This window comes from Microcaecilia unicolor, chromosome 3 (genome assembly GCF_901765095.1).
Source record: "Microcaecilia unicolor chromosome 3, aMicUni1.1, whole genome shotgun sequence".
NCBI classification, from domain to species: Eukaryota; Metazoa; Chordata; class Amphibia; order Gymnophiona; family Siphonopidae; genus Microcaecilia; species Microcaecilia unicolor.
In genome coordinates this window covers 508,462,079-508,480,010 of record NC_044033.1, presented here as the reverse complement: position 1 = coordinate 508,480,010, position 17,932 = coordinate 508,462,079, and the positions used below count along the sequence as shown (strand labels likewise).

General features: G+C 47.0%; 1 protein-coding gene across 7 annotated transcripts in view; it reads right to left on the bottom strand.

The window, feature by feature from the left end:
• Nucleotides 1-17,932, bottom strand: part of SYNCRIP (synaptotagmin binding cytoplasmic RNA interacting protein) — a 147,315-nt gene that overhangs the window by 47,367 nt on the left and 82,016 nt on the right. For all 7 annotated transcript variants that reach the window (XM_030199120.1, XM_030199123.1, XM_030199117.1 and 4 more), the window contains exons 7-8: nucleotides 13,806-13,941; nucleotides 5,810-6,015 (exon numbers count right to left, since the gene is read on the bottom strand). In XM_030199120.1, coding sequence (XP_030054980.1) covers nucleotides 5,810-6,015; nucleotides 13,806-13,941 — 342 coding nt within the window. The remainder of the gene's footprint in view (nucleotides 1-5,809; nucleotides 6,016-13,805; nucleotides 13,942-17,932) is intronic.

The window sequence follows — 17,932 nt, the reverse complement described above, 5'->3', positions numbered from 1 at the left end:
CCAACAGCTGCACATAGTCCCAAGCCTGAAGAGGAGAGGCTACTAGGAACTGGTTCACCTGAGCCTGAAGCTTGACAATCCGATTGTCTGGCAGGAACACTCTGCCCACTTGGGTGTCGAATCGAACTCCCAGATACTCCAGGGACTGAGTGGGGCGCAGCTGGCTTTTCTCCCAGTGGATGATCCATCCCAGGGAGCTCAAAAGAGCAACCACCCGGTTCACAGCTTTGCCGCACTCTGCATAAGAGGGGGCTCGGATCAACCAGTCGTCCAGATAAGGATGGACTTGTACTCCTTCCTTCCTCAGGAAGGCCGCGATGACCACCATTACTTTGGAGAAGGTCCGCGGAGCAGTAGCCAACCCGAACGGGAGGGCTCTGAACTGGAAGTGTCGGCCCAGTACTGCAAAACGCAGGAAGCGTTGATGAGGAGGCCAGATGGGAATATGCAAGTACGCTTCCTTGATGTCCAAGGATGCCAGGTACTCCCCTGCCTTCACTGCCGCTATAACAGAGCGGAGAGTCTCCATGCGAAAGTGCCGAACTTTCAAGGCCCGATTGACCCCCTTGAGGTCGAGGATAGGCCGGACAGAACCTCCTTTCTTTGGTACCACAAAGTAAATGGAGTAACGTCCCTTGCCAAGCTGATTTTCTGGCACCGGAACGACCGCCCCCAGGCGGATGAGATTGTCCAAGGTCTGCTGCACTGCCACAGCTTTGACCGGAGACTTGCAGGGAGAGAGTACAAACCCGTCTCTTAAGGGTCGGCAGAACTCTAGCTTGTAGCCGTCTCTGATGACTTCCAGCACCCAAGCGTCTGAAGTTATTGTGGTCCACTCGCCCAGAAACGAGGACAGCCGCCCTCCAATCTGCACTGGGGCGTGGACCAAGACCCCGTCATTGGGTACGAGACCCTGGGGGAGGACCGGAGGGCGCACCTCCGTGACGGCGGTCTCTGCGAAAGGAACGCTGCTTGGGGGAGAATGTCCTCTTAACGGAAGAGGAGGCAGAAGAGCCCGACCTGCCCGGGCGGTACCGACGGGCTTCCTGAAACCGTCCTCTGGAGGTACCGGGGCGAGCACTAGCTCGAGCCCTGACCTCTGGTAACTTCTTGCCCTTAGACGTGCCGAGATCGGTCACGATTTTGTCCAGCTCGACCCCAAAGAGCAGCTTGCCTTTAAAAGGCAATCTAGCCAGGCGGGATTTAGAGGCGTGGTCAGCAGACCAATGCTTCAGCCAAAGCCACCGCCGCGCAGAGATTGCCTGAGCCATGCCTTTAGCTGAGGCTCTCAAGACATCATACAGCAAGTCTGCCAAATAGGCCAAGCCCGATTGCAGGGCCGGCCAATCATCCCTCAAGGAAGAATCCGAGGGGGAAGCCCGCCGCACCATAGTCAGGCACGCCCTGGCCACATAGGAACCGCAAACTGAGGCCTGCAAATTTAAAGCAGTAGCCTCATAGGACGACCTTAAGGCCGCCTCCAATCTTCTGTCTTGGGCGTCCTTTAGGGCCGTGCCACCTTCCACCGGCAACGCCGTTTTCTTAGTCACCGCAGTGATTAAAGAATCCACGGTAGGCCACAGATAGGCCTCACGTTCACTCACAGCCAAAGGATAGAGGCGGGACATAGCCCTAGCCACTTTAAGGCTCGCTTCTGGGACATCCCATTGAGCCGAAATTAAGGTGTGCATGGCATCATGCACGTGGAAGGTTCTAGGCGGGCGCTTCGTCCCCAGCATAATGGCAGAGCCAACAGGGGCTGAGGGAGAGACGTCCTCCGGAGAGGAAATCTTCAAAGTGTCCATGGCCTGTAGCAACAGGTTGGGCAAATCCTCTGGGCTAAAAAGCCGCGCTGCAGAGGGGTCATCCGCTCCAACCGAGCGGGGATCCGTCTCCTCCAAGGAATCCGCAAAGGACCGTTGGGAGACCTCAGACACGCTGCCCTCATCTACATCGGAGGAGACAAATTCCTCCAAGGCCTGGGAATCAACCCGAGGGCGTTTGCCTCTGGGAACCTCAACCTCTTTACCAGACGAGGGAGCAGGGGCAGCGTTGTGCATGAGGAAGGCCTGATGCAGCAGCAAAACAAACTCGGGGGAGAAACCCCCAGACTGTGCACTTCCGCAGCCTGGGCAACAGCCCTAGACGCACCCTCAACCGGCGCTCGCAAGAGCGGGGGAGATACATGCTGCGCATCCAAGATGGCGTCCGGCGCGACACTCCGCGAAGGAGCCGCGCGGGAAGAACGGCTCTTAACTTTAGCCGCTTTTGTGCCGTCGCCCAAATTAAGGGCGTTCATGGCATTAATGTCTCCAACCTCAAGGGCGGCCCAAGAAGAAGCCGTCCGAGCCGCGTGGCCGGCCAAGATGGCGGAGGCGAGGAGCAGGGGATGGGCGTTTATGGCGGGAAAAACCGCCACGCCGGAGGAAGGACCGGGACATACATCGGTCACGAAACTGTCACCCAACAAGGGCGAATCAGGCTTGAAGACCCCCGCATCCCCTCTAGAAGCGCTCAAGCGATCCGGGGAGCGACCCTTTGCGCCCTCGCCCTCCGACGCCATATGCCACGAGGAGAAGAATCGGGGAACCCCCTGCCCGCTATAAAAAGGTAAAAATTACCTGCTGTCCGCTCCGAGCTGTAACGACCTGGTGTCCCAGTGAGTAGCTGCAATAGACGCTTAAATAAACGTCGAAATAAACGCCTTTAAGGACGTTCAAAATTTTTTTTTTTTTTTTTTTTTTTTTAACGGAGCCAGCGGGAGGGGGGAGAAAAGGAGGGACCTGGCACCACCAGGTTTGCACTTGCTCAAAAGAGCCCTCAACCCCAGGCACTCAACAAAACCTAAAAATTAGGCTTGGAGGCCTAGCCAGAGCTGCTGCTGTGTGTGACCACCACCTGCTGAGATAGAGAACATACTGGGGAGTTTCCGGCAGCACATGACCACATATAGGGAGGCAAAAGTTTGCTCTCTATCTCCACCTGCTGGTAGATGGACACAACCCACCAGTCTATGGATTGATCAGCTTGATGATATGGAAGGCCATGTTATACTCCTCCATGCAAGTCCAGCAGTGGACTATCGCAGTGACCTCTAGCGGACTTGGAAAGGATCAAGGGTTACGTATTCATGCAGTTGACGCATTTGAACTTCATTTTAAAAGGCTCTTTTTACCTCTTGCTGGGAATTACAAAATGGAGGATTAATACAGATGCATACTGGCGTCCCCGAGGAAGAGCTTTTTGAAACAGAAATTTCTGTTGGACGTGGTGAACCTCATAGTGAATACAGCAGTGTACATGCAGCTCAGATAAGTCGGTTCCTGTGGGGTTCTTTATACCAGTGCTTGTTTTTTGAGTTAAAAAGGTTTTACTAACAGTCAAAGCTTTGCTCATTGTGCCCTTAGCAATTTTTGCTTTCAGTTTTTCTCCTCCAGGTGCATTTAGGGAACATGGTACGTTCAGGGAGAATTTATAAATTGATTTGGCACTAAAAGGTTTAGGCATTCACTTTATATAAAAATATCAAAAAAGAGGGTGGACTTTGGGAGGATAAGCTATGATGTGTAGAGTTGTTCAGGTGAGCCGCTTTTAGCAGTGTGACTCACTGCCTATACTGAATCCCCGTTCTCCCCTTAATACCAAAACTAAAGTAGAAGGCATATTTGCAGAACGTTCTCCGTGAACATCCTGTTGAATCCTGCTGTTGTTCACAAGTGGATTTAGGGACTGACTTTCAATTACTAGTTTCAGGAGCTGCCAGCAGCCGAACCAAAACCCCATGCCTAATCTCGCAGAAATACAGTGTGGAGAGGCTCCCCCAAGTCTTGCACTGTAAAGCAGGAACCTTCCAAAAACACACAACTTGGTTGCTGCTGGCCCCCAAGGGTTTGCTCGCTGCCCCCCCCCCCCCCCCACCCCTCCAGCACAAAACCCTTTCAAGATATTTCTTGCCAGTCTATTCCTCACTCATGACCCTTCTTCTCTGAGCAAGGGAATCCTGTGGGCAGTCCTTGCATTGTGCTGCCAAATCCAAGAGGGCCCAAACCCCTACTAGAGACGCTACATCTGAGAAGACTGAAGGAGCCAGTACCCCCCAGCACCTTATCTGTTCAGCCTGCTGAAGGCTGAGGAGGCCCAGCTACACCAAACTGCCACCCATGAGTGGAGCTCAGAGCTGAGGAGAGGCAAAAATCAGCCCTCTGGATTCAGCTAGGGAAGTGTCGTGGCCCGATCCCTGCAAACCCTCCCAAGCCAAAGGACACTGTCAAAAGGATACAGCCCTTATGCTGCATCCCAGGTGGTCAGGCCTCTTTCCTTGAGCAGACAGAAAGGTTTGTCACTTTCATTCCAAGGGAGGGGGGTAAATACTTTCCACCAGCTTTGATCCTGGAAGAATATCATCTGAAGTCTCTCCACCCTGACAATGCCATCCTGGAGAGAGCTTTGTGAAAGGAGAATGGCTTACAGGGTTCCCCGAGACCCTCCAAAATAGGGCCCCACTTCTTCAGAGCTGATTGGAACAGATTCAGCGATCATCATTAATAAATGCAATCAGCCAGACCAGCCCCCTCAGCAAAAGAGCCAAATAACTGGAGAATCAATTTCCTTCTCCTTCAGGAAGATCACTCAGCACCAAGTCCCCTCCTTCCAACAAGGGTGGGGAGTGGTGGAGGAGAGGACCTCCTCCACTTCCCATAATAAGAATTCTGACTCTTGGGGGGGGGGGGCAGAAAGCACACTTTTGGTGTTTATTCAGTGGGATGGCCTCTGAGGGTGGGGGCCCTGGAATCCTAACCCCCATCAGGCCAGTCAGTTCACCTGCCAGGAACTCATTCGCATACTAAACTAGTCTGGAGCCAATCCATACCTAGGGACCCAGCCGAAGGGATAGCCAATCCTACAGAGCCTCCCAGCCCTGGTGGGGAAGACTACTGTGCTTTTGAGGTAACATGGAGAAAAGCAAAATGGCCATCATTCATATGGTACCTGTGACAGTGGGGATATGGCTGGAATCCGGACTGTTTTCCCCTGGAAGCTGCCTCAGATGTGACCAGGAATGGGGCACTGGAAGCTGCAACTAAACACTGTGCCAGGCATTAGGCATGCCTGCATACCCAGCCGGTGCACTTGGAGATGATCTCCAAGGTTTTGATGCCATCAGCTCTCTGGAACCCTATCTTTGCTCCACAGCCACCGCCCCCCCCCCCCCCCCAAAAAAAAAAAAAAAAGCTCTACATGTTTTTTTTTTCTCTTTAAAAAAAAAAAACTTGTATACCTCTAACAGGGAATAAAAATAAAGTTAGTCCAAACAAATCAAAATTTCCTTGAGGGCAGGGGAGGAAAACTTCACAAAACCTGCGGAGAAGAGTCTCGCAGGGAACCAACCAAACTAAATTCCATGGGCTATGGCTTGGGACAGTGGAAGGACTCAGCACCTCTTGCTCAACTGGCCCATGTTCAATAGAAAGAGAGCCAGGAGCATAACCCTTAGGTTTGACAACCCATGGATTACACTCTGGAGAGCTAGGCCTACTGCACCAGCCCAGATTAACCTCACAATCTTGCTAGAGGCAGAGAAATACTGGAAAGTTCCTAAGTGCACCAGCCCTTATACTAGTGATCTCATTGGAAGAATTCAGTATCTCTACCATCATCTGCTGGTACAAAGGAGACACAACCTACTTGTTTGGACTGGTATGGCAGTGAAGATAAAGAAAGTATATCTGAATGCTCCTTTGAATTATCATGACATAGAAGCTTCATGTTTATAAAATTCAATTCATGCATTAGTCACAAGTTTGTTTACCTTTGCCATAACTTCTGGATCTGGATCTTCTATAGGATCAGCCCATTCCACTGTAACAACATTCCCCCATACTTTCACTTTACCACTCATTAACCTTCGTCTGGCCTGAGCAGCAGTTTTATGATCTTCATACTCAAGAAAACAAAATCCCCTATTCTTTTTCTTGTCATCAGGTTGGTGGTATAATATGACATCTGTAAGACCCTCTGAAACAAATGAAAACACACCATACTTTTAGGATTAAATCTTAATACAGAAGCAGTCTAAACCACTGGTAATCAACCTTTATTCAATCAGGACAACACATGAAGGACGATGGTAGCATCCGTGAGGCACTGCATACATGGCCTTCATGGAACTTTGGCCTAATACAGTATGTCAGTTCTTATATATTAAATGTAAACATGTCTGCATCCACATCCACAAAAACCCTATCTCCCCCCCCCCCCCCCCCCCCAAAAAAAAAGGGCCAATCATAAGTAGTACAATTTTCTCCATGGAAGTTATCATACAAAAATTTAAATAAATAAATCTGAACTCACATTATCTCTGTAATAGCTAAATACACCTCTCCTCTACCAGGCACACTGTGAAATAACACAAAACTTGAAAATAATCCTAACATACATGTATCAAATCTACCATAGAGCAGTAGCACTGATTATTATCATTTAAACAAGAACCCTACTTAAAAGGCAGCACTACAAATGTTACATGGAGCCCTAGAACACCAATATACCTACTACTGGTAAACTTGCTGCAGAAGAAGCACAGACACACCACCGAGGCGGAGGAACGCAAAAAACCATACAAGTATACAGAAAAAAAGTCCACAAAGTGGCAGAAAAGATGGTTCTTCAAGAATAAACCACTGGGCAAGCAGTCGTCGGAAGCAGCGGTTTATTGGTAATCAATACACTCAATTTCAAGACCCAATAAGTCTTGAAATTGTATGAGTGTATTGATTATCAATAAACTGCGGCTTCCGACGACTGTGGTTTTTTCTTGAAGAGCCATCTGTCGTCCCACTTTGTGGAGTTTTTTTTTTTTTAATTTAAGATTGTTTTTATTCAACATTTCAATAAATAAAATCATGCAATACACTTAACTGCAGCCACAAGGCTACCAACTCTCCAAAATTCCTCAAACTCATCTGTAATACATAATCAACATTGTATTTTTCCCCCTACCCAACCCTTCCACTATCCTCCTGTTCATGGCCTACTTTGTGGAGTTTTAAATTTGCCACAGAGCCAAAAGCTCATCAGAAACAGAAAGCCTGCAAGGGAATCCATGGAACTGTTAGATCATGAAGGAGCAAAAGGGGCACTCAGAGAGACCAAGGCCATAGCAGAGAGAATTCTTTGCTTCGGTCTTTATGGAAGACTAGTAAAAGAGGCCCGTTTCTGAGCAAATGAAACGGGCGCTAGCAAGGTTTTCGTCGCCAACACCCCCCCCCCCCCCTGCCCAACCCCTTCGTTGTTCTGCCATTGCTCCGCCCTCAACGTCATGACATTTGATGCGAGGGCGGGGCCCGGAGCGATTTCGCAACCCCCCCCGCCTCCCTCCCTGTGAACCCCTTTGTTGTTCTGCCATCAAGGTTTTCGTCGGCAACACCCCCCCTCCCTCCCTGCCAACCCCTTCGTTTTTCTGGCATTGCTCCGCCCTCAACGTCATGACGTTTGACGCAAGGGCGGGGCCCAGAGCGATTTCCCACCCACCCCTGCCTCCCTCCCTGCCAACCCCTTCGTTGTTCTGCCATTGCTCCGCCCTCGAGGGCGGGGCCCGGAGCGATTTTGGTGGCTTCCCCACCACGAACCTTCGAACCTTTTTGAAGGAAGTCAGGGCTTGGCTTCACTGACGTCACTGTCTTCAGAACGTTGAGGGTGAGTTTTATATATATAGATGATGTAAGAGATCTACCTGTACCACAAATGCTTTTCGAGAGTGGTGATGCAGACGAACTAAAAGAAGTATTGGTGAACCTAGAAGAGGAATTGAGCCAAACTGACAAATTGAAGAGCAGTAAATCAAGTGGACTGGATGGCATGCATCCAAGGATACTGAAAGAAGTCAAAACATGAAATTGCAGATCTGCTGTTAGTAACCTGTAAACAGTCATTAAAATCATCCAGAGTACCTGAAGGTGGGAGGGTGGCCAATGTAATGCTGATTTTTAAAAAGGGTTCCAGGGATGATCAAGGAAATTACAGACTGGTAAGCCTGACATCAGTGCAGGTAAAATAGTGGAAACTATTATAAAGAATAAAATACAGAGCATATTCAAAAGCACTGATTAATGAGACAAAGCCAACGTAGATTTAGTGAAGGTGTGAACAAAAATGTGGATAAAGGTGAGTCAGTCAATATTGTGTATCTGGATTTTCAAAAGGCATTTGACAAAGTACTTCATGAAAGACTCCAGAGGAAACTGGAGAGTCATGGGATAGGAGGTAGTGTACTATTGTGGATTAAAAACTGGTTAAAAGAAAAGAGAAAGTAGGGTTAAATGGTCAGTATTCTCAAAGGAGAACGGTAGATAGTGGGGTTCCCCAGGGGTCTCTGCTGGGACTGTTGCTTTTTAACATATTTATAAATGATCTAGAGATGGGAGTAACTAGTGAGATAATTAAATTTGCTAACACAAAGTTATTCAAAGTTGTTAAATCGCAAGAGGATTGTGAAAAATTACAAGAGGACCTTAAGAGACTGGGCATCCAAATGGCAGATTACGTTTAATGTGAGCAAGTGCAAAGTGATGCATGTGGGAAAGAGGAACCCGAACTATAGCTACATAATACAAGGTTCCACATTAGGAGTCACTGACCAGGAAAGGGATCTAGGTGTCATTGTTGATACATTGAAACCCTCTGCTTAGTATGTGGCGGCAGCAGCTAAGAAAGAAAACGATTATTATAATGCCTTTGTATCGCTGCATCGTGCAACCGCACCTCAAATATTGTGTGCAGTTCTGATCACCGCATCTCAAAAAAAGATATAGTGGAATTAGAAAAGGTACAGAGAAGGGCGACAAAATTGATAAAGGGGTTCGGACGACTTCCCTATGAGGAAAGGCTAAAGCGTCTAGGGCTCTTCAGCTTGGAGAAAAGACGGCTGAAGGGAGATAGAGGTCTATAAAATAATGAGTACACATGAATTGTTTGTTTACTCTTTCCAAAAATACTAGGACTAGGGGGCACGCAATGAAGCTACAAAGTAGTAAATTTAAAACGGATTGGAGAAAATATTTCTTCACTCATGTAATTAAACTCTGAAATTCGTTACCAGAGAATGTAGTAAAAGCAGTTAGTTTAGTGGGATTTAAAAAAATGTTTTGATCGCTTCCTAAAAGAAAAGTCCATTATTAAAATGGACTTGGGGGAAATCCACTGCTTATTTCGATAAGCAGCATAAAATGTATTGTAGTGTTTTGAGATCTTGTCAGGTACTTGTGACCTGGATTGGCCGCTGTTGGAAACAGGATGCTGGGGTTGATGGCCCTTCAGTCTGTCCCAGTATGGCAATACTTAAGTACTTAAAATTATGGAACATATAGATAAAACATGGTTTAATTGGACAGAATCAGCATGGATTCAGCCAAGTGTTGCTTCAACAATCTGCTTCTTTTCTTTGAAGGTGCAAACATGTCGATAAAGGTGAGCCAGTTGATGTAGTGTATCTAGATTTTCAGAAAGCTTTTGACAAAATTCCTCCTGAGACTCCCAAGAAAATTAAAGAGTGATGGGATACTTGGTTGGACAGCCGATCTCTGAAAGCCTTTAGAGTGTTCCAGATCGCTCTTAATTCCAGGAAGTTGATCTGCAGACCTCTTTCCTAAAAGGACCAGGCTCCCTGAGTGTGGAGCCCATCTACATGAGCTCCCAACCCCAGGAGAGATGCATCTATCGTCAGCACTTTTTGCGGCTGAGGAACATGGAATGGTCGTCCCATGGTCAAATTGGATCAATCGTCTACCAATGAAGAGAATTCCGAAAGCCGATGGACAGTTGGATTACATCCTCTAGATCCCCCGCAGCTTGAAACCACTGGAAAGCTAGGGTCCATTGAGTTGATCTCATACATAGATGTGCCATGGGATGTGACATGAACTGTGGAGGCCATGTCACCCAGAAATCTCAACATCTGTCGAGCCGTGACCTGCTGAGAAGCAAGAACCATGGACACCAGAGACAGAAGGTTGTCCGCTCTTCCCTCAGGGAGATAAGCTCGAGCTGAGTGTTCAGATGAGCTCCAATGAATTCCCATTTTTGGACTGGGGTGAGATAGGCCTCGGGATAATTTATGACCAACCCCAGTAGCTCCAGCACCTGAAGAGCCATTTGTATGGACTCCAGAGCACCTTCCTTCGAGGTACTCTTCACCAGCCAATCGTCGAGATAAGGAAACACATGCACTCCCAGTCTGCATAGAGACGCTGCGACTACAGCTAGGCATTTTGTGAACACTCTGGACGCAGATGCCAGGCCAAAAGGCAGTACACGGTACTGAAAGTGCTGTGTTCCCAGTCAAAATTGAAGATACTTCCTGTGAGCTGGAAATATCGAGATGTGTGTGTAAGCATCATAAGTTCAGAGAGCATAGCCAATCGTTTTCCTGAATCATGGGAAGAAGGGTGCCCTTTTCTCAGAAATTTGTTCAGGGCCCTTAGGTCTAGGATGGGACGCATCCCCCCTGTTTTCTTTTGCACAAGGAAGTACCTGGAATAGAATCCCAGCCCTTCTACCCCTGGTGGAATGGGTTCGACCGCTTGGGCCTGTAGAAGGGCGGAGAGTTCCTCTGCAAGTACCTGCTTGTGCTGGGAGATGTAGGACTGAGCTCCCGGTGGGCAATTTGGAGGCCTAGATTCCAGATTGAGAATATATCCTAACCGGACAATTTGAAGAACCCACATGTCGGAGGTTATAAGAGGTCACCTTTGGTGAAAAAACTTTAACCTCCTCCCAACCGGCAAGTCATCCAGTACGGACACGTTTACGGAGGCTATGCTGAACTGGAGCCAGTCAAAAGCTCATCCCTTGCTTTTGCTGGGGAGCCGCAGTGACCTTAGGCGCACGCTGTTGATGAGAACAAGCGCGCTGGGACTGAGCCTGGGCCGGCAAGCAGGAATGTACCTATGTCTAGCATAGGAATAGGGAGCACTCCTCTTCCCTCCAAAACACCTCCTAGATGAGGAGGTAGTAGCAGAAGACGCCTGGCGGGAGAGAAAATCCATAGCATCATTATGCTTCTTGAGCTGATCAACTAGATCCTCTACTTTCTCACCAAAAAGGTTATCCCCCCGGCAAGAAACATCCGCCATCCGCTGCTGGACCGAATGATCCAGGTCAGAGACACGCAGCCATGAGAGTCTGCTCATCACTATACCTTGGGCAGCGATCCTGGATGCTATATCAAAAGTGTCGAATGTACCCCTGGCCAGGAATTTGACATGCCTTCTTGCTGACCACCTGGCGAAAAGGCTCGGCCTGCTCTGGAGGGAGTGCATCAACCAAGCCAGACAGTTGCCTCACCGAGTTCCGCAAGTGGATGCTCGTGAAGAGCTGGTATGTCTGGATTTTGGCAGCGAGCATAGCGGCCTGATATGTCTTCCTCCCAAATGAGTCCAAGGTTCTATATTCTTTGCCTGAGGGCGCAGAGGCATAGTCTCTACTGCTCTTGGCTCTTTTGAGAACGGAGTCCACCACCATGGAATTGTGAGGTAGCTGAGACCTCATCAATCCAGGTTCCCCGTGGATCCGATATTGGGATTCAGTCTTTTTCGGGATCACGGGATTAGACAGAGGGAACGACCAGTTTCGCATAAGGACTTCCTTCAGTTCATTATGCAAAGGAGCCGTTGCAGCCTCTCTAGGCGGAGGAGGATAATCCAGGACCTCAAGCATCTCAGCCCTGAGCTTATCCTCAACCTCCATAGGGAAGAGAATAGCCGCAGCCATTTCCTGGACAAAGGAGGTAAAGAATAGACTCTCCGGTGGAGAAAGTTTCTTTTCTAGTGGAGGGGAAGGTTCAGAGGGAATCCCATAGGACTCGTCAGAAGAAAAGTACCTGGGATCCTCCTCTTCCTCCCACAAACGCTCATCTTCAGTATCGGACAAGACACCCCTCAGAGCAGTCTGGAACTGAGCCTGCCTCGACATCGAGGAACGACGTCCTCAATGGCGGTGCAGAGAAGTCAACACCCACCTGGACTCTGGCGAAGCTTCCTCCACCGACATCAAAGGGGAGTCGATCTGGGTGGCAGCCGACACCAATGCCGCAGGCGGCACGGAGGTCAGGGACCTCACCATAGGTGAAGGGCCAGATGCCACTGCAGCAGATGGTACGGAAGGCGCAAGCACCCCCGACACCAAAGCAGACTGGCGCAGCAATCCTTCCAGAAGCTCTGGAAGCAGGGCCCTGATGCGCTCGTCGAGAGCCGCCGTCGGACAAGGCTGCAGGGTCGGTAAAGGAGTCGGTGGCAGACTGTCTAGGCTCGGGAGCAGGTACTGGGCTGCCAGAAAACAGACGCATTGGCACCTCCTGAATAGAGGGGGAGTGATCCTCTCGGCGCCGACGCTTCTCGGGTGCCGATTCCCTCGACACCCCGGAGCTCCCGGCACCATGTGTTGAAGGAGAACGATGACGGTGCTTCTTCCCCTTCGCTCGATGTTTTTTTTTGTTTTGTTACATTTGTACCCCGCGCTTTCCCACTCATGGCAGGCTCAATGTGGCTTACATGGGGCAATGGAGGGTTAAGTGACTTACCCAGAGTCACAAGGAGCTGCCTGTGCCTGAAGTGGGAATCGAACTCAGTTCCTCAGGACCAAAGTCCACCACCCTAACCACTAGGCCACTCCTCCACTCCGTCATTGAGACTCTTCGGTACCGATGAGGACATGGAATCCTCATGCCTCCTCAGGGCCGGGTCCGACGAAGGTCTGTCCCGGGGGGCCTGCACAACAGGAGACCTTGAGACAGGTGGAGACCCACTCGATGCCTCACTGCTCCCAGCGCGAACAGGTCTTTTAGCAGCCATTACCTCCCTCGAAGTCGATGCCGCCGACCTCGGTACCGAAGTCGACGTCGAAGGACCAGACCAAGCTCCAAAAAGCATTTCTTGTTGGGCTTCTTGAGACACTTGGGTCCATTTCTTCATACGAAGACACAGACTACAAGCGACTGGGATATGGTCGGGCCCAAGGCACTGGATACACCAGGCGTGGGTATCGGTACCTGAGATGGTCCGGTTGCACAGAGTACAACGTTTGAAGCCACTTCAATGACATGGAAGGAAAAACGGCTTCAGCAAAATCAAAAGACACGATTGTGCCTGCTAGAAGAAAACAGGGCAGAAAAAGAAGGGAACCGACCGCGTTGAAAACAAAGGAAACTTTAAAAGGGCAAAAAAAAGAAACTACGGGAAATTTTTTTTTTAAACTGTAGAATTGTTGAAAAAAGAAAAAGCAAAAAGCCATGAAACGAATGAAGACTCTTTCCCAGGCCTGAGAGAGCAGAGAAAAATACTCTACCACACCTCAATGCGGAGAAAAGAAAATGGAGGAACGCGTTCGCGCGACGGGCAGGAAACTGGTTCGTGCATGCGTGGTGCGCACTGCACGCACGCCAGAAGACTCTGGCAAAACTTTTTTAAATATTTTGCTTGCAAAATGCCGATTCCTGGGCCGACGCAGACGTCGACCCACATGTGAGAACAAGCAGCCTGCTTGTCCTTGGAGAAGAATATTTTCATCAAATCCCATAGACTTACCATTAAAGAAAAAAACAATGATTCATTAATATCTTAAATACATTTTTACTGTAAGTTCAAAGGTGGCCAATTTCATAGGACATACATTCCTTAACTGCTGTGCATTGTTTGGAAAAGTCCCTGTGATCGTAGCGAGATAAATACCCATCACTCATTTACATTAGCTGAAAAGTAAGAACAATTTCATAATAATCACTTTTCTCAAGCTGTAAATCCATATTAACTCACCTGTTACTTTGCTAAATTCTTCAACAATCTGTTCCTTGGTTTTACTCTTGGGAATAGAGCCAACAAAAAGCCTATTATTGGCAACAGAGATGCACACACCAATATGTTTTCCAGAACGAATTTCATGGTTGTTATACTATTAAAAAAAAATACACACACAACACATATTATATAAGAGTAAATAGCACACAGCTGTTGCTCATCACACTATTGCTAGACCTTCAGCATTTTTGAAAAAAAAAAAAAAAAAAAAAAAAAAAAAGGAAAAGTGAGACGTCAAGTTATCAAAATTCCAGTTTAGAATTAGATGACATAGGACCAATGCAAAACTCAACTTTCATGCCAAATATATTTAGCAAATATTTTACACCAATCCAAGTTCTATCTTGCAAATTAAAAATCACAAATATATAAAGAAACAGGGCAAACACAATACTGTCCAGTGCCTAGTGGCCAGGGTGGTGGACTTTGGTCCTGGGGAACTGAGTTCGATTCCCGGCACAGGCAGCTCCTTGTGACTCTGGGCAAGTCACTTAACCCTCCATTGTCCGCCGCATAGAGCCTGCCATGAGTGGGAAAGTGCGGGGTACAAATGTAACAAAAAAAAAAAAAAAAAGAGAACCAAATATCCGTATACATGAGGCTCCCAAGGGATTCTGGTCCAACTCAGACTCAACCCCACATGTTTTGCCTGTACTACTTCTCGATTTTTATTACATTTTAAGTTTCAAGAATCAGGGTCTATAAATTGCTCTACAAATAAGTTAACAGCTTCTAGGAAAAGATCTTTCAATTTTTTTCCTAGTGGACATGCAATATCATCACCATTTCTGTCTCCACCACCTTCTTCGGGAAGGCATTCCAGGTACCACTCAGTATTGTGAAAAAATTTGTTTTTCTGAAATATGCTGTGAAAAGGCTGCTTATAGCTATTCTGCATGCTGTTTTAGATTCTTTAATTTGTTATTTTTCAATTTGTATATCTTATCTTGTCACTACTTTTTATTAATGCTTTTAGGGTTGGATTTTGATTAAAATTTGTAATTGTGATTAATTGCACAATTAAAGGTATGTTATTTATTCATTTCCCCCCCCCCCCCCCCCCCCCCCCCCCCCAGCTATTTGCAACTCTGCATGAAGTCTGACTTTGTGACAGTCTCTGGGAAAATATGACAAGTCACCAGAAACAAAAAATGAGGTTTTAATAAATTGTGTTAGAGAAAACAGTTTGTAATACAAATCCCATTCCTTAGCGTGAAAAAATAAAGTTACAGAAGTTCAAACATGTGGACCCATGACATAAAAAAAAATCAGCCACTCTCAACACTCTGGATTCGTGACTTTAGTCATACTTTCCCAAAGACAGGAATAGCTCCTACCAGCTAACTGTTTTTCTTTGAATTCTGCTACATCATCTTAGACATAAGGGTTTATGCCATCCTGCCAGCAAATGGAGGATAGGGAACACTTTTTCCAGTGAAATCATCAGTAGTAAAGGAGAGCTGCAGCACAGAACTTGCCAATGTATACATCAAAGTAAACAAAAATCTTGAACTCTGAACACCCCCCCAAGAATACTGAACATGACAGTGAAGCAACACCTCCCCCACCCTCCAACTTCTCACTAGAATGGTCCACCATAATGAACAAACCAACACGCAGAAGTGAAGAGCAGCTGCGGACTTCTAACAGAATTCAAGAAAAGGACAAATTTCTTCTCCCTTTTCTCTCTTCCAGGCCAGTCAAGATGCCTCCTTAACCTGAATGGGAGGAAACCAAGGCTATCCTGAGAATACCAGCCCTAAAGGCAAAATCTTCCTAAGCCCACACATCCAGCCTGTAGTGCTTGACAAAGCAGTGCAGATATGTCCTCCAGCACCACTATGCTAGCCTTTGAACAAGAGGTGGCTTCAACCCTTATGGAACGTGCTTGCAAGCCTTCTGGAATCAGCTAACATAACAGATATGCTGAAGCTATGGTCTACTCGATCCACATCAACAGGGAGACTTAGAAGTTACTTCACTTTTATAAGGACCAGCAAACACAAATAGCTTATCTTATTTCCATAAAAATTTCTCATTTCAAAAAGCACTGGAGAACATGACAAACATCCAAGTAGGTGGAGATCCTTGTCACCTGCCCCCACCATCGCTTGGTTCAAATACAACAGTGAGACTACCTTGCGCAAAAGAAGAACGATCCATTCCAACAGTTACAGAGTCCTCAGAAAATATCAAGTATGAATCCTGACAAGACAGGGCATGAATCTGAGATGTGAATTGCTGAACAGACTGCCAACATAAAGGCCACCTTGAGAAACAAATTTGACAATGAAGAATGCCTTAAGAGCACAAAGCACGAGGCTATTAATGCAACAAGAACCAAAATGAAACCCTGAGGAATCACTGCTTGGAATGGAGGATAAATGTGCTCAACATCCACAAAAACTAGGAATCAGAAAGTACGGCCAAGGAGCACCTCCCACCATCCCTGCTAAAAGAAAAAAAAAAATCCACTAACTAAACCTCAAAGAAATCAGAGCCAGCCCATAAAAGCTATCTGCTCACTATAAAATGACCTTCCATCTTCAACTGGTCTTTGAATAACCTATAAACCGGGACAAATACTAAGCAGGTTCTTGTGGACCTTCAACAGAGTTACATCCACCACTGAAGAATAATCCTTCTGCAAAATGACTCTCTCAAGGGCTGAGTTTTAAGTCAAAAGGGATCCGGATTCTCAATTAGAAGTGGTGCTTCATGCAATAAACCATGCCACCAAGGAAGACTTCCCATTTCCTGCCAAACCATTGTCACCTGAGCCAATCCAGTCCCACCAGTATGACCAACAGAGAATAATCTTCATTTCTCCTCAGAACCCCACCTAAGGAAAGCCCATGGGGGAAACATAAAGAACAGTTTGACCAGAGGCTAGGAGTAAGTATCAATCCAGTGGAATCTCTTGCTCTCTCTTTTGTGACTAAAGAACCTGGCTACCTCAGTGGTGTGCTGCAATGCCACTAGATTTCTGACGTGGAAACCTCACCAGGTTACTACCCTCTAAAAGGCCCCATGATCCAGTGTCCATTCCCCTTTATCTAGAAGGTTCCAGCTGAAACATGAATAATGTCCAGACCAGTTAAGTATTGCCATACTGGGAAAGACCAAAGGTCCATCGAGCCCAGCATCCTGTTTCCAACAGTGGCCAAGCCAGGTCACAGATACCCGGCAAGATCCCAAAAATGTACAAAACATTTTATACTGCTTATCCCAGAAATAGTGGATTTTCCCCATTTAGTAACGGTTTATGGACTTTTCCTTTAGGAGGCCGTCCAAACCTTTTTTAACCTCTGCTAAGCTAACCGCCTTTACCACATTCTCTGGCAACAAATTCCAGAGTTTAATTACACGTTGAGTGAAGAAAAGGTTTCTCCAATTCGTTTTAAATTTACTACATTGTAGCTTCATCACATGCCCCCTAGTCCTAGTATTTTTGGAAAGCGTAAACAGACGCTTCACATCTACCCGTTCAACTCCTCATTACTTTATAGACCTCTATCATATCTCCCCCTCAGCCGCCTTTTCTCCAAGCAGAAGAGCCCTAGCCGCTTTAGCCTTTCCTCATAGGGAAGTTGTCCCATCCCCTTTATCATTTCGTCGCCCTTCTCTGCACCTTTTCTAATTCCACTATATCTTTCTTGAGATGCGGTGACCAGAATTGAACACAACACTTGAGGTGTGGTCACACCATGGAGCGACACAAAGGCATTATAACATCCTCATTTTTATTTTCCATCCCTTTCCTAATAATAACTAACATTCTATTTGCTTTCTTAGCCGCAGCAGTACACTGAGCAGAAGGTTTCAACGTATCATCAACGACAATACCTAGATCCCTTTCTTGGTCCGTGACTCCTAACGTGGAACCTTGCATGACATAGCTATAATTTGGGTTCCACTTTCCCACTGTGGTCTGGGGACATGGGAAGTAGACAGTGTCTTTTTTCCTATCTTGTCTTACAGGTGGTATTCTTTTCAGATAGTTTTTGTTCTATTTGTATATACTCTGCCTTGACAGATTCTCTACTCTAAGCAGTTAATCAAATGTAACAAACCTGAACCTGGTT